This window comes from Hemitrygon akajei, chromosome 11 (assembly GCF_048418815.1).
Source record: "Hemitrygon akajei chromosome 11, sHemAka1.3, whole genome shotgun sequence".
Classification (NCBI taxonomy): domain Eukaryota; kingdom Metazoa; phylum Chordata; class Chondrichthyes; order Myliobatiformes; family Dasyatidae; genus Hemitrygon; species Hemitrygon akajei.
The window spans coordinates 51,296,924-51,312,559 of record NC_133134.1 but is presented as its reverse complement, the minus strand read 5'-3'; the positions used below and the strand labels follow the sequence as shown (position 1 = coordinate 51,312,559).

The following is a 15,636-nucleotide window of genomic DNA, read 5'->3' as shown; positions in this document are numbered from 1 at the left end:
TGTGGGGCGCTTTGGTTGAGGGTTACGGTGGCCAGAGTTGAACTGCCATCTTGGTGCCCGGTAAGCACTGGTGGGTAGGGGGCGGGGCATGTTGGCGCCGACAAAGATGGCCACCCCCATCCGGGCATGCAAGATGGCGGCCCCCATGCTTCGCATGAGGCGGGCAGGCAAGATGGCGGCCCCCATGCCTCACACGCAGTGCTGCCCGACCCCGCTTGTGGTTTAGACTTACAGACCTTGGCGAAATGGCCCTTCTTCCCGCAACTGGAGCAGGTCGCTTCTCGGGCCGGGCAGCGTTTTCGGGGGTGCTTTTCAAGTCCGCAGAAGTAACACTGCGCGGGTTTGTGACTGGCAGCAGCTGTGGTCGGGTTCGGGGAGTTCGTGGAATCGTGACTGGCAGCGGTGTTGGCGAATTCGCTCGCGGGAACCGGCGGCGGCAGGGTCTGAGGTGTCCACGGAACCAGTGGGGGATCGCGCGGCTGGACAGTGTCAGCGTTGTGCAGAGCAGCCTCCAGCATGTCGGCCGTCTCGATTGCCAAGCGTAAGGTAAGATCGACATTTTCCAGCAGCCGCTGGCGTACGTACACTGACCTGATTCCTGTAACAAAGGCGTCTCGTACTAGCAGCTCCGCATGCTGTTCCGCCGTGAGAGTTTTGCAGTCGCAAGTTCGCATGAGTGTCTGTAGGGCTTGGAGAAACTGGGCGCTCGACTCTGCAGGCTGCTGTCGTCACGTAGCTAAGTGATGTCTTGCGTAGACGGTGTTCACCGGCCACAGGTACTGTCTTTTGAGGGCGTCCAGTGCCCCTTCGTAGGTCAGCAGGCCTCTGATAAGTGAGTAAACTTTCGGGGTGACCCTCAAGAGGAGAATTCGGTGCCTAACAGCGGGTTCAGTTGCACTAACCTCCAAATATGATTGGAAGCATGCAAGCCAGAGTTCAAAGGCAAGAGCTGCTTCAGGGTCTTGGGGGTCCAAATCCAATCTTTCTGGACGTAAAACGCTTTCCATGTTTTAAAACTTCCAGTCAATAAAATTGATGCACCATCAATAACTCTCTCTGAGATGTGAAGTCGAGATAACGGCTTTTATTGACTGGAAGAAAGAACAAGCAGTAGTTGACCACCATACTACATCCTGGAGAATGAGGGCTGGGCTCAGGCCTCAATCACCTTTATACCGGGGCTTGTGGGAGGAGCCACAGGAGCAGTCAGCAGGGGGCGTGTCCAGACAGGTATATGTAGTTCACCACAATGATGTGGGACCTAAGGCTCCTGTACCTCCTTCCTGATGGTAGTAGCAAGAAGAGAGCATGGCTTAGATGGTGGTAGTCCTTGATGATGGATGCTGCTTTCTTGTGGCAACATCATTGTAGATCAGCTCAGTGGTGGGGAAGGTATTGCCTGTAACTGGCATCCAATAGCACTTACATCCACTGTGATGAAGTGCTTTTAGAGGTTGGTCATGAAGCATATCAATGCTTACCTGAGGAGTGACTTGGACCAACTCCAATTTGCTTACAGTCACAACAGGACAATAGTTGATGCCATTTCATTGGCTCTTCCATAAGCTCTGGAACATCTGGATGGTGAAGATACATACATCAGGATGCTCTTCAATGACTACAGTTCACATTCAACACTATTATTCCCTTTAAACTAATCAATCAATTTACTCCAAGACCTTGGCCTCAATACTGCCTCGTGCAATTGGATACTTGATTTCCTCACTTCCATACGCTAGTACATCAGTATCGATTGGCAACAACATCTCCTCCAAAATTACCTTGCATCTTTGCATCAGTCTTCACTGTGGAAGACACTAGCAGTGTGCCAGTGGTCCGTGAATGTCAGGGAGCAGGAGTGAGTGCCATTGCTATTACAAAGGAAAAAGTGTTAGGCAAACTCAAAGGTCTTAAGTTGGATAAGTAACCTGGACCAGATGGACTACATCCCAGAGTCCTGAGAGAGGTTGCTGAAGAGATAATGGATGCATTGGTCACAACCTTTCAAGAATCACTTGATTCTGGCATGGTCCAGGAGTACTGGAAGGTTGCAAATATCACTGCACTCTTTAAGAAGGGAGGAAGGTAAACATAGAAAATAGGTGCAGGAGTAGGTCATTCGGCCCTTCGAGCCTGCACCGCTATTCAGTATGATCATGGCTGATCATCCAACTCAGAACCCTGTACCTGCTTTCTCTCTATACCCCCTGATCCCTTTAGCCACAAGGGCCATATCTAACTTCCTCTTAAATATAGCCAATGAACCAACCTCAACTGTTTCCTGTGGCAGAGAATTCCACAGATTCACCACTCTCTGTGTGAAGAAGTTTTTCCTCATCTCGGTCCTAAAAGGCTTCCCCTTTATCCTTAAACTGTGACCCCTCATTCTGGACTTCCCCAACATCGGAAACAATCTTCCTGCATCTAGCCTGTCCAATCCCTTTAGAATTTTATACGTTTCAATAAGATCCCCCCTCAATCTTCTAAATTCCAGCGATTATAAGCCTAGTCGATCCAGTCTTTCTTCATATGAAAGTCCTGCCATCCCAGGAATCAATCTGGTGAACCTTCTTTGTACTCCCTCTATGGCAAGAATGTCTTTCCTCAGATTAGGGGACCAAAACTGCACACAATACTCTAGGTGCGGTCTCACCAAGGCCTTGTACAACTGCAGTAGAACCTCCCTGCTCCTGTACTCAAATCCTTTTGCTATGAATGCCAACATACCATTTGCCTTTTTCACCGCCTGCTGTACCTGCATGCCCACCTTCAATGACTGGTGTACAATGACACCCAGGTCTCGTTGCACCTCCCCTTTTCCTAATCGGCCACCATTCAGATAATAATCTGTTTTCCTGTTCTTGCAACCAAAGTGGATAACCTCACATTTATCCACATTAAATTGCATCTGCCATGAATTTGCCCACTCACCTAACCTATCCAAGTCACCCTGCATCCTCTTAGTATCCTCCTCACAGCTAACACCGCCGCCCAGCTTCGTGTCATCCGCAAACTTGGAGATGCTGCATTTAATTCCCTCTTCTAAATCATTAATATATATTGTAAACAACTGGGGTCCCAGCACTGAGCCTTGCGGTACCCCACTAGTCACTAGTCACAAAAGAAAAGAAATTATAGGCCAGTTAGCTTAACCTCAGTGGTTGGGAAATTGTTGGGAGTCTATTATTAAGGATCAGGTTCCAGGTTATTTGGAGACTAATGATAAAGTGAATCCAAGTCAGCATGGTTTCTATAAAGGAAGATCATGGCTGACAAATCTGCTGGAGTTCTTTGAGGAAGTAACAAGCAGGGTGGACAAAGGAGAGGCAGTGAATGTCATTTACTTGGATTTTCAGAAGGCATTTGATAAGATGCCACACATGAGGTTGTTCAACAAGATAAAATCCCAAGACATTACAGGAAAGATACTGGCATGGATAGAGGAATGCCTGACAGGTAGGAGGCAGCAAGTAGGAATAAAGGGGCCTTTTCTGGTTGGCTGCCAGTGACTAGTGGTGTTCTTCAGGGGTCAGTATTGGGACTGCTACTTTGCACATTGTTTATGATTTGGATAATGGAATTGAGGACTTTGTGGCAAAATTTGCGGATGATACAAAGATAGGTGGAGGGGTAGGTAATGCTGAGGAAGCACTGCGATTGCAGCAGGACTTAAGACAAATTGGAAGAAAGGGCAAAACAGTGGCAAATGGAAGACAGTGTTGGGAAATGCATAATAATGCTTTTGGTAAAAGGAACAATAGTGCAGACTATTATCTAAAAGGTGACAAGGTTCAAACACCAGAGGTGCAGAGGAACTTGGGAGTCCTCGTGCAAAACTCCCAGAAGGTTAATATACAGGTTGAGTCTGTGGTAAAGAAGGCAAATGCAATGTTGGCATTTATTTCAAGGGGAATAGAATATAAAAGCAAAGAGATAATGCTGAGGCTTTATAAGACACTAGGCAGGCCGCACTTGCTGTATTGTCAACAGTTTTGGGCCCCATATCTCAGAAGGGATATGTTGTCATTGGAGAGGGTCCAGAGGAGGTTCACAAGGATGATTCCAGGAATGAAGGGGTTAACATATGAGGAACGTTTGGCAGATTTGGGTCTGTACTTACAGGAATTTAGAAGAAAGTATGGGGATCTCATTGAAACCTACAGAAGGACTAAATAGGGTGGATCTGGAGAGGATGTTTCTTCTGGTGGGGGTATCCAGAACTAGAGGGCACAGCCTCAAAATTGAGGGGTGACCTTGTAGAACAGAGGTAAGGAGGAATTTTTTTAGCCAGAGAGTAGTGAATCTGGAATGCTCTACCACAAACTGCAGTAGAGGCCAAGTCCATGGGTGTATTTAAGGCAGAAGTTGATAGTTTCCTGATTGGTCAGGGCATCAAAGGATATGGCAAGAAGGCAGGTGTATGGGGTTGACTGGGATGTGGGATCCAGGATTAGCTATGATGAAATAGCAGACAGCCTTGATGGGATGAATGGCCTCATTTTGCTCCTCTGTCTTATGGTCTTACTGTCAGCACCGGTGTAGCACAAGGCTGTATGATTAGCCCCCATTCTACTTGCTTTACAGTTACAACTGTGATGTTACATACAGCTTCAATGCCAGATTTAAGTTCGCTGATGGCTGACTCAGAGGTGTGATGAATCAGCATGTAGAAGGGAGATTGAAAATCTGATTGAATGGTGCCGTAAAAACAACCTCTCATTCAAAGTCAACAAAACCAAAGTGCTAATTATTGACTACAGGAGAAAGAAACTGAAGGACCATGAGCCAGTCCACATTAGGGAATAAGAGGTGGAGAGGGTCAGTAATTTTAAATTCCTTGGCAACGTCACATCAGAGGAGCTGTCTTGGGACCAGCACATAAGTGCCACCATTAAGAAGTCATGGCAGCACCTTTCTTAGAAGCTTGTGCACATTTTCATGTCATCTAAAGCTTTAACAAACTTCTATTGATGCACAGGGGAGAGTATTCTGACTGGTTGCATCATGGCCTGGTATGGAAACATGAATGCCCAAGAACAAAAGCCTACAAAAAAATGGTAGATCCAGCCAAGTTCGTCACAGGAAAATCCCTCCCCATCACTGAGCATATCTACAAGGAATGTTGCCACAAGAAAGCAACGTCCATCGTCAAGGACCCTCCACCATCGGGCCATGGTCTCTTCTTGCTGCTGCTATCCAGAAGAAGGTACAGGAGCCTTCGGTCCCACACATCCGGGTTAAGGAACAGTTATTACCTTCAACCATCAGGTTCCTGAACCAGCATGGATAACTTCAGTCATCTCAACACTGAACTGATTCCACGATTGATGGACTCAATTTCAAGCATTCTATAACTCATGTTCTCAGTTTTATTCATTTACTATTAATTTCATTTTTTTGTATTTGCACAATGTCTCTTCTTTTGCACATTGGTTGTCAGTCTTTCTTTGTGTATGGATTTTTATTGATTTTATTGTATTTCTTTTTTCTAGTATGAATGCCTGCAAGAAAACAAATCTCAGGAAAGTATATTGTGATATATACTTAGATAATCAATTTACTTTGAACTTTGATGGACTAGGTTGTAGGGTTTCAGCCTGAAACATCAACTGTACTTTTTTCCATAGATGCTGTCTGGCCTGCTGAGTTCTTCCAGCATTTTGTGGGTGTTGCTTGAATTTCCAGCATCTACAGATTTTCTCATGTTTGTGGATCGACCACTTTTTGTAGGCTTTTCCATTTTTGGGCATTGGTGTTTCTATACTCAGCTATGATGAGTAACGATACATTTTCTAACTTAAAAATTACATCCAGGTACTTTAATCCTATTCAAAAAAATACAGTATTGGAAGTTTTCCATTGGTAGAGTAACTGCCCCTTTTGTAATTGAGAATATACATACTGGAAAGGAGGATATTTGGCCTATGAAGTCATTTTGGGTCTGCACACAGCAATTTCATCAATACTATGCGCATCTCCTACTTCCTTGTAACTCTGAAACTTACTCTCACATGCCAGTCAACAGCCAAAATAAGATTGTATAGTTTTTCCATTGTATTCAGTCGCCCAGGAAAAATGTACTAATACAGTATGTCCTTAAATGATTAAAATACTCAGTTATGAACACAGACTTTTTTGATTATCTTAATCCAAGAATTGGTCCAATTTATTGTGCCTTTGTTCTTCTCTCTATTTCTAAATAAAACCCTATTTCTAATAGGTCACAGTGACATTTATTGGAGAACAGATCCTATTTTTTTGTCCTCTTTCTAGATGGATTGACTTACAGGCTAAAAAAGAAATGAAATCTTGTTTTTTATCTCATTCTTTATTTCTCTTATTTATGTTGATTAATATCTTTCTTTACCAAACAAGTATAATTCCTTACTGTCATTTAGTTGTGTGATAGGAGTCAGTCCATAAATTGATTTACAGTATCTTATTATGCATTAATGAATGTTATTTTTATTGCTGTCACAAGTTTATGTTAATTGCCCAACCTCTTTTTTAGTTCTATTACCTTAGGGTGATACAAAGAATGGTCCATCTCATCCAATCTTAGAACACTCTGACCTTCACAATCTACAGGTTTTAAAACCATTCCTTCTTTAGTCTTTCTCTGCATTTGGCCCATTTTGACTTAATTGACCACAATTTTCTGATACCGGATCTTATTTAGTGTTAATTTTGAGTTATACTGTACCTGTATTGTCATTATTTTATAATACTGAATACATGTTGCAGTCATGCTGAGTTACTACATATTGGATTTGTCTTAAAGTTCAAAGTACATTGATTATCAAAGTATGAATATATTATACAACCTTGAGATTTGTCTCCTTACAAGCAGCCACAAAACAAGAAATCCAAAAAGAACCTATTTTTTAAAATTTCCAACAAACACCCAATGTGTGTAGAGAATGAGAAACAAGACACAAATCGTGCAGACAATAAAAGCAAGCAAACAGGTTCAGAATGAAAGTGAGTCGATAGAAATGAAACCTGGAGCAACCGAGCAATCTGCTACGTGTAAAGTTAGTTTAGATGACCTGTCCTGCTATTCATAATAGCTAAAGTACTCACTCTCTCTTGGAACAGAATTAACACCAGCAACAAAATATTGGCTGAGGACATGCACAGCTATTGGAAAGAATGCTGGTCATGATGGCTACAGCCTTCATGGAGCCTGTGACCAGTGGTGCTTCGACCACTGAAAATGGTGTATTCAGTTTGATTCTCCTGGTATTTTATTTCCCTGCTTGCAAGCAGAATTTCTGCTGATAATGAGCTGTGAGTGGCTTTAACATCAAATTCACTCTCTTCCACTCACAATGGCTTTACCATGTGCTCTTTTTCTTTTGAACAGCCGAAGACCCGTCAGCAACAAGGCAGCAAAGATGAAGGTGCCCCATTGTTTGATCTAACTCTTACAGCCAGTAGATACTAAAATTGTTCACTGCAGAAGTCAGCATAAGATGAGTCAAAATAATTCCAAATGCTTACCCTCAAGAAAGTGACATTGCACAGGTACTTTATCGCAGAGGATTCAGATGAAGACATTGATGGGGAAGGTTACAAAAGAAGGCTTTGTCTGTGTACAGTGGAATTTTGTACATTGGCTTGTTAGAAAATATGTGTCCAATGGCAGGCAGCAAGGACAAGGCTGTCCATGAAGTCAACAGTCCATCCTTCCTAGTATGGAACACTACTTCAACATTTGTAGATCCAGCTATTATGAAGCTTTTATGCCAATGTCTCAGCTTATGCTATGAATGAATGCCTGAATGTGACAGTGATACTGAGATCTCTGATTTGGAGATTGACCTGATGCTACCCCTCTCCCCACTATCTCAGGATGACAGCGTTCCCAATTTCCTTACTACTAACCAGTTCAGACTACTGCCACTCATGATAAGTCTTCTGGGCCCAGAGATCTTAATACCATGGTTCAATCGTATCTGTAAGCTCTCTTTTATAAGCAAGTAGAATGCCATCAGCTTATTCAGTAAACTGACTTTTGACATTGCTGATTCTCATTAAAGGCTAGATGTATGTATGTGTGGATGCTTCAGATGAGAAACAAGACTGTTAATGACGGTACAATCCTTGTCACGGCTTCACACAAAATGCTGGAGGAACTCAGTAAGTCAGGTTGTATATATGGAGGAGAATACACAGTCGACATTTTGGGCTGAGACCCTTCATTAGGACTTTAAAGGAAGGGGACAGAAGCCAGAATGAGAAGGAGGCAGGAGGGGAAGGATTACAAATTAGATGGTGGTAGGTCAAACCAGGCATGGGGGAGTAATATGAGAAGCTGGGAAGTGATAGATGGAAGAGATAACAGGCTCAAAAGGAAGGAATCTAACAGGAGAGGGCATTGGACCATGGAAAAAAGGGAAGGAGGAGAACCATAGGGAGTGATGGGCCGGTGAGAAGAGAAGGGGTGAGAGGGTAACCAGAATTGGGAATGGAAATAGAAGAAGGGAGGGGGAAGAAATTACTGGAAGTTGGAGAAATCGATGTTCATAGCATCAGATTGGAGGTTAACTAGACAGAATATGCAGTATTGTTCCTTCAGCCTGAATATGGCTTTATTGTGGCAGTAGAGGAGGCCATACCCAGATTGGAGGAACGTTATCCTTCAATGCAGGTTTAAATACAGACCTCTGTGTAGTGAAAGTAAAAAAAACATTTTAGTGGAGTACAATTGAGCAAGTTATTTATCAGAGAAATATGTTGACTCAATATAAAACCAAACTTGAACTTTGTCTTTTTAGATCAAGATAAAAGATAACACGCAGGCAATCACATTAAGAACAGTGCTGTTTAAAGTTGCCAGCAGTCATTTTGTTATTCCCTTTCAATTGTTGAACAACCTCATCTGAAATTCTAGAAGTATCTGTTTTAACTCAACATGGGAACTGGCAAGAAGACTCTCATGTTTGCAGCACTGATATCCTTCTTGGTAATTGAGGTGAGATGTGTGCCAATACACCAGGCTCACAGTAGCAAGAAGCCAAATAAACTCTTGTTGATTTCTTTCGATGGATTTCGTTGGGATTATGATCAGGATGTCGAGACGCCTTTTCTGGATTACTTGGTGACCAAAGGAGTGAAGGCAAAATATATTAATCCACCTTTTGTAACCATGACATCGCCTTCACATTTTACAACCATCACAGGTGGGACTTCAGAGTAAGATAACAATCTTTCTCAGTGTTGATTGAACTTGCTCCATGTTACTAATGTACTGTTTTATTCATGACTATTATGGTGCCACAGTAGCCTAGTGGTTAGCACAGTGCTTTACAGTACCGCCGACCGGGGTTCAGTTCCTGCCGCTGTCTGTTCAAAGTTTGTGCATTCTTCCTGTGACTATGTTGGTTTCCTCCGAATGCTGCGGTTTCCTCAAACATTCCAAAGACATCATACTGTTTGATAGGTTAATTGGTCATGGTAAATTGTACTGTGATTAGGCTAGGGTTAAATCAGGGGTTGCTGGGCAGCACGACCCGAAGGGTCAGAAGGACCTATTCTGTGCTGTCTCTCAATAAATAAATAAATTTAGACAAGAATGAAACTTGCTCTTAAATTGTAGCAGTTGAGCATCAAAATGTAGAACTTGTTGATAGATCTTGCTGTTGAATTTGTAACACTGTTTTATCACTGAACTTCGCATCCAGGATCTATGAGGCTGTATATTTGAAATAGATTTATGTTAATTTATGTTACTTTAAATTATTTGTATTTTCTTCAGTATGTTCAATTATTTAACAAGGTATTATGCCAGAATGGTCTTAAGCCTGAAGCATTAACATTGTTTCTCTTTCCATAATTACTGCCCGACTTGCAGAATGTGTACAGCATTTTCTAATTTTGTTTCCGGATAGTAGGATCTTGGAAGCATTGGTGCTTCCCTTCTGGTCAACATTGCACTGAGCTTATTTTGGAGATGTAATGTGGCTTTGTAAAGGAGTTTTATTAAGGTGATGCAGGGAAATCAGTAGATAGTATGCTCTGTTAGTAGTACTCAGCAGCCACAGTATGCAGTGGCGGACTGAGAATGGTTAAAAGCCCTTTTTAATTACCCTCAAACAAATTAGGTAAGCAAATAGTCAAATAAATTTATTTTATACCATAAATTCTTTACATTATTATGCTTTTAATCTCTGATCTCCAAGCAGTAAACTGAGATGAAAGGGCATATTTCATCATTTGTTTTTCCAAACAGGCCAAGTGGCTTGTCAGCACTTTCTTTAATGATTATCATTGTGAAACACAGGAGTGATTTCATTGACAGAAGAGCATAAGAAATAGGAGCAGGCATAGGCCACCTGGCCCATCGAGCCTCCTCCGCCATTCAATAAGATCATGGCTGATCTGACCATGGACTCATCTCCACCTACCTGCCTTCTCCCCATAACCCTTAATTCCCCTACAATGTAAAAATCTATCAAACCTTGTCTGCAATATATTTACTGAGGTGGCCTCCACAGCTTCATTGGGCAGAGAATTCCACAGATTCACCACTCTTTGGGAAATGCAGTTCCTCCTCATCTCCATCCTAAATTTACTCCCTCGAATCTTGAGGCTATGTCCCCTAGTTCTAGTCTCACCTACCAGTGGAAACAACTTTCCTGCCTCTATCTTATTTATCCCTTTCATAATTTTATATGCTTCTGTAAGATCTCATCTCATCCTTCTGATTTCCAGTGAGTACAGTCCCAGGCAACTCAAATCACTTCTCATATTCTAACCCCCTCAACTCTGGAATCAACCTGGTGAGGCTCCTATGCACCGCCTCCAAAGCCAGTATATCTTCCTCGAGTAAGGAGACCAGAATTGCACGCGGTACTCCAGATGTGGCCTCACTAGTACCCTATATAGTTGCAGCATAACCTCCCTGCACCTAAATTCAATTCCTCTAGCAATAAAGGCCATTATTCTATTTGCCTTCTTGATAGCCTGCTGCACCTGCAAACCAACCTTTTGCAATTCATGCACAAGCACTCCCAAGTCCTTCTGCACACCTTACCATTTATATAGTAATCAGATCTTCCATTTTTCCTTCCTAAGTGGATGTCCTCGCATTTACCAACATAGCATTCCATCTGCCAGATCCTTGCCCACTCATTTAACCTATCTATATCGCTCTGCAGACTCTCTGTATCCTCTGCACAATTTGCTTTTCCACTCAATTTAGTTTCATCAGTAAACTTAGATACACTACACAAGTTCCCCTCTTCCACACTTAATTGTTGCGGGCCCAGCACTGACCCCTACGGCACACCGCTTATCACTGATTGCCAACCAGAGTAACACCCAAGTATCCCAACTTTCTGCTTTCTATTGGTTAGCCAAGCCATACTAATACATCATTCCCAACTCTAAGCATCCCTATCATATGGAGAAGTCTTTTATGTGGCACCTTATCAAGTGCCTTCTGGAAATCCAAGTAAATGTAGTCCATCTGTTCTCCTCTATCCACTGCGCTCATTAAATCTGCAAAGAACTCCAGTAAGTTTGTCAAACAGGACCTGCCTTTGCTGAATCCATGTTGCGCCTTCCTGATGGATCCATTTCTTTCCAGATGCCTCGCTATTTCTTCTTTAAGGATAGCTTTAAGCGTTTTCCCAACTACAAGTGTTAAACTAACTGGCTTATAGTTTCCTGCCTTTTGCCTTCAACCTTTTTCAACAGTGACGTGACATTCATCATCTTCAAATCCACCAGGTCCTGCCCAGTGTCTGAAATTATCACCAAAGCCTCTACTGCAACTTTCAGTACCCTGGGATTAATCCATCAGGACCAGGAGACTTGTCTGTCTTTAGGTCCACAAGTTTGTGCAGCACTACCTCTTTTGTGATAGCTATTGTATCGAGGCCCTCACCTCCCAACACATCAATATCATCTCTCTTCGGCATGTTAGATGTGTCCTCCAGCATGAAACCCGACACAAGATAATCATTCAAAGCCTCGGTCATTTTCCCATTATCCAATATCAATTCCCTCTTCTTGCCCTCCAAGGGACCTACATTCACTTTGGCCACCCTTTTCCACTTTATATAATAATAAAAACATTTATTATCTGGTTTTATATTCTGTGCTAGTTTATTTTCATAATCAATCTTCCCTTTCCTTATTGCTCGCTTAGTGGTTCTTCGTTGCTTTTTAAAGTTTTCCCAATCTTCCAGTTTCCCACTACTCTTGGTGACTGTATGCACAAGCGTTCAGTTTGATGCTTTCCTTTATTTCCTCAGTTATCCATGGCTGGCTACCCCACCCTTACTGTCCTTGCTCTTAACCAGAATATGCTTTTGTTGAGCACCGTGAAAAGTCTCTTTGGAAGTCTTCCACTGTTCCTCAACCAACCCACCAAATAGCCTGTGTTCCCAGCCTACCCTACCCAACTCCTCCCTCATCCCATTGTAGACTCCCCCGTTTAGGCATAATACACTGGTTTCAGATTGAACTATTGCACCCTCCATTTGTATGAGAAACTCAATTATGCTGTGGATTCCAAGAGGATCCCTAACTACAAGATTGCTAATTTTACCTGTCTCATTGCACAGGACCAGATTCAAGAAAGCATGTTCCCTTGTAGGTTCGGTAACATGCTGTTCAAGAAAACCATGAATGTATGCATTCTATAAAATCCTCCTCAAGACTGTCTCGATCAACTTGATTCACCCAGTCTATGTGCAAGTTAAAATCCCCCATGATAACTGCTGTTCCATTCTTACATGCCTCTGATATTTCTCAGTTTATTGCCTGTGCCACTGTAATATTATTATCCGGTGGCCGATAGACAACTCCTACAAATAAATTTTTCCCCTTTACTATTCCTAATCTCCACCCAGATGGATTCAACAATCTGCTCTTTAGAGCTTATATCGTTTCTTATTATCTTCCTGATCTCATCCTTAATTAAGAGTGCTACCCCACCCCTTACCTTCCTGCCTATCTTTCTGTTTTACTTGTTATCCTTGGATATTTAATTCTCAATCCTCTCCACCCTGCAACCATGTTTCTGTAATGCCCCCTAAATCATACCCCTTTTATACTGATTTGTGCCAGAGCTTCACTGACTTTGAGTTCACATTTAACTCTCTAATCTTCTTTACCCTGTGCCAATTTGCACATGGCTCAGATAGTAATCCAGACATTACGACCTTTTTGGTTCTGCTTTTTAAGTTGGTCTCTAGTTGCTCAAATTCCCTTAGGCGAACCTCTTCCCTTGTTCTATCTATGTCATTGATACTCACGTGATGATGAAAACTAGATCGTTCCCCTCCCACTTCAAATTCCTCTGCAGGTCAGATAAGATGTCCCAAGCCTGGGCACCAGGCAGGCAATACAGCCTTCGGAATGCTCTATCCCTGTGACAGAGAACTTTGCCTATTCCACTGACTATACTATCCCCAATTACCACTGCATTTCTCTTCTCTGCCCCATCTTAACTGACTCCCTGAATTAAGATGGAGATTCTGCCAAGAACAAATTGATCTGATTATTGCTCATTGTTCATTTTCAACACTTACAAAATACTGGAGGAACTCAGAAGGTCAGACAGCCTGTATAGAGTGAAATGAAAGTTGATCTTTCAGGCTGAAACCCTTCACCAGGACCCAAAACATCGATTGTTCATTTCCCGCTATAGATGCTGCCTGATCCAGTGAATTCCTTCAGTATTTTGTGTGTGTTGAACCAGATTTCCAGCATCTGTAGTCTCTCTTGTGTTCCCTTCATCATTATTATCTCTTTATTCTGATTAAGAAAATTCCTTACAGTTTCTAATTGTGGTAAAGGGTGTACACTTTGGACACAGCTCAGCATGATGAGGGTCACTAGAGGGAGATGATTTTGAAAGGAGTAGAATATAGAAGCAGGGATGTAATGCTGAGGCTTTATAAGGTGATGGTCAGAGTGTACTTGGAGCATTGTGAACAGTTTTGGGCTCTTTATAAGAAAAGATGCGTTGGATTTGGAGAGGCACCAAAAGGGGTTCATGAGAATGATCCTGTGAATAAAAGGGTTAACATATGAAGAGTGTTTGATGGCTCTGGGTCTTAATTTGCTGGAGTTTAGATTGAGTGATGTTTAGGGGAGGATGTTTCCTATGGTGGAAGGGTCTAGGACCAGAGGGCAAAGTGTCAGAATAGAAGAATATCCCTTTAGAGCAGATATGAGGAGATATTTCTTTAGCCAGAGAGTGGTGAATCTGTGAAATCACATTTGTTTAAAGCAGAGGTTGATAGGTTCTTGATTAATAAGGGTGCTGAAGATTACTGGAAGAAGGCAGGAGAATGAAGTTGAGAGGGCTAATAAATCAGCCATGATGGATGGACTGAGTGGCCTAATTCTGTCCCTATGTCTTGTGGTCTTATCACAGAAACCAGCATCCCCTCGATGGACTCTGTCTATACTTCTCACTGCCTCAATAAAGTCGCCAGCATAATCAAGGGCCCCTCCTACCCCAGACATTCTCACTTCTTCCCTTTTCCATTGGGCAGAAGATACAAAAGCTTGAAAGCACATCCCACCAGGTTCATGGACAGTTTTTATCCCACTGTTAAAAGTCCATTCAATAGTTACCTAGAACAATAGGTTGGTCTTGACCTCACAATCTTTCTCATTATGATCATGCACCTTACTGTTTACCCACACTGCAGTTTCTCTGTAGCTATTACACTTTGTTCTGCATTGCTATTGTTCCACCTTGTTCTGTTTCAATACACTGTTTAATGATCTGATCGGTATGAACAGTATACAAGACAAGCTTTTCACTGTATTTCATTATACATGACAATAGTAAACCAATTCAATACAATTCACATTGCCTGTGTCAGGTGATGTAATTGGGAGAAATGTACATAACTCACAACCACCAACACTGAGTTGGTGTTTCTCTTTAAGAGGCTGGTCTGACATGATGATGTTATTACCTAAAAGGTTTTTAGTGTATTTTTAGTCCCTCCAAAAGGAAGTACAGCATGTTTGACCGTGTGCTTCTTGGTCTCTATATGGCTGACAGCCATTTTTGTTTTCTTCTAGAGGGTCACCATTTCACAGCGTTCATTGACCACAAACACCTCAGGCACGCCATGGACAAAATAACAGACCCTTGTTCTGCATGGCAGCTAAGCCACCTGGCCTTCATATCAGTTCACAACTGATATACAACTTATCAAGGGGAAAAATAATGCTGTGGCCGATTGCCTCTTATGGCCAGCCATTGAAGGCATACACATAAGGACTGATAATGCCAGCATAGCAGCTGACCAAGTTCCCAACCCAGAGGCCCAGGCTTACTAAACAGAAGTCACGGTCCTGCGCTTGGCTGACATCAGGTTTGGGAAGCTGGGGTTCCTCTCCTGTGTGATACCTCAACTGGTCACCCTCGCTCCATCATGCCCGCCAACTGGAGACAGACTATTTTCAATTCCATATATGGCTTCTTGCATCTGGGCCAGAAGGCCTCACAGACACTGGTTGCACTACAGTTTGTTTGGCACAGCCTCAGAAATGACGTGTGTGAGTGGACGGCAGCTCGTGTGGCGTGCCAGAGGACAAAAATTATCTGTCATGTTCAGGTGCCATGGCACCTTTTGATGTCCCTGAGCAGTGGTTTGA

The 15,636-nt window shown here is 42.6% G+C and overlaps 1 protein-coding gene across 1 annotated transcript in view; it reads left to right on the top strand.

Moving 5' to 3' along the window:
* Positions 1-8,815: 8,815 nt before the first annotated feature.
* LOC140735113 (ectonucleotide pyrophosphatase/phosphodiesterase family member 7) overlaps positions 8,816-15,636 on the top strand; it is a 34,344-nt gene continuing 27,523 nt past the window's right edge. The window contains exon 1 of the mRNA XM_073059906.1: positions 8,816-9,185. Coding sequence (XP_072916007.1) covers positions 8,918-9,185 — 268 coding nt within the window. The 5' untranslated portion in view covers positions 8,816-8,917. The remainder of the gene's footprint in view (positions 9,186-15,636) is intronic.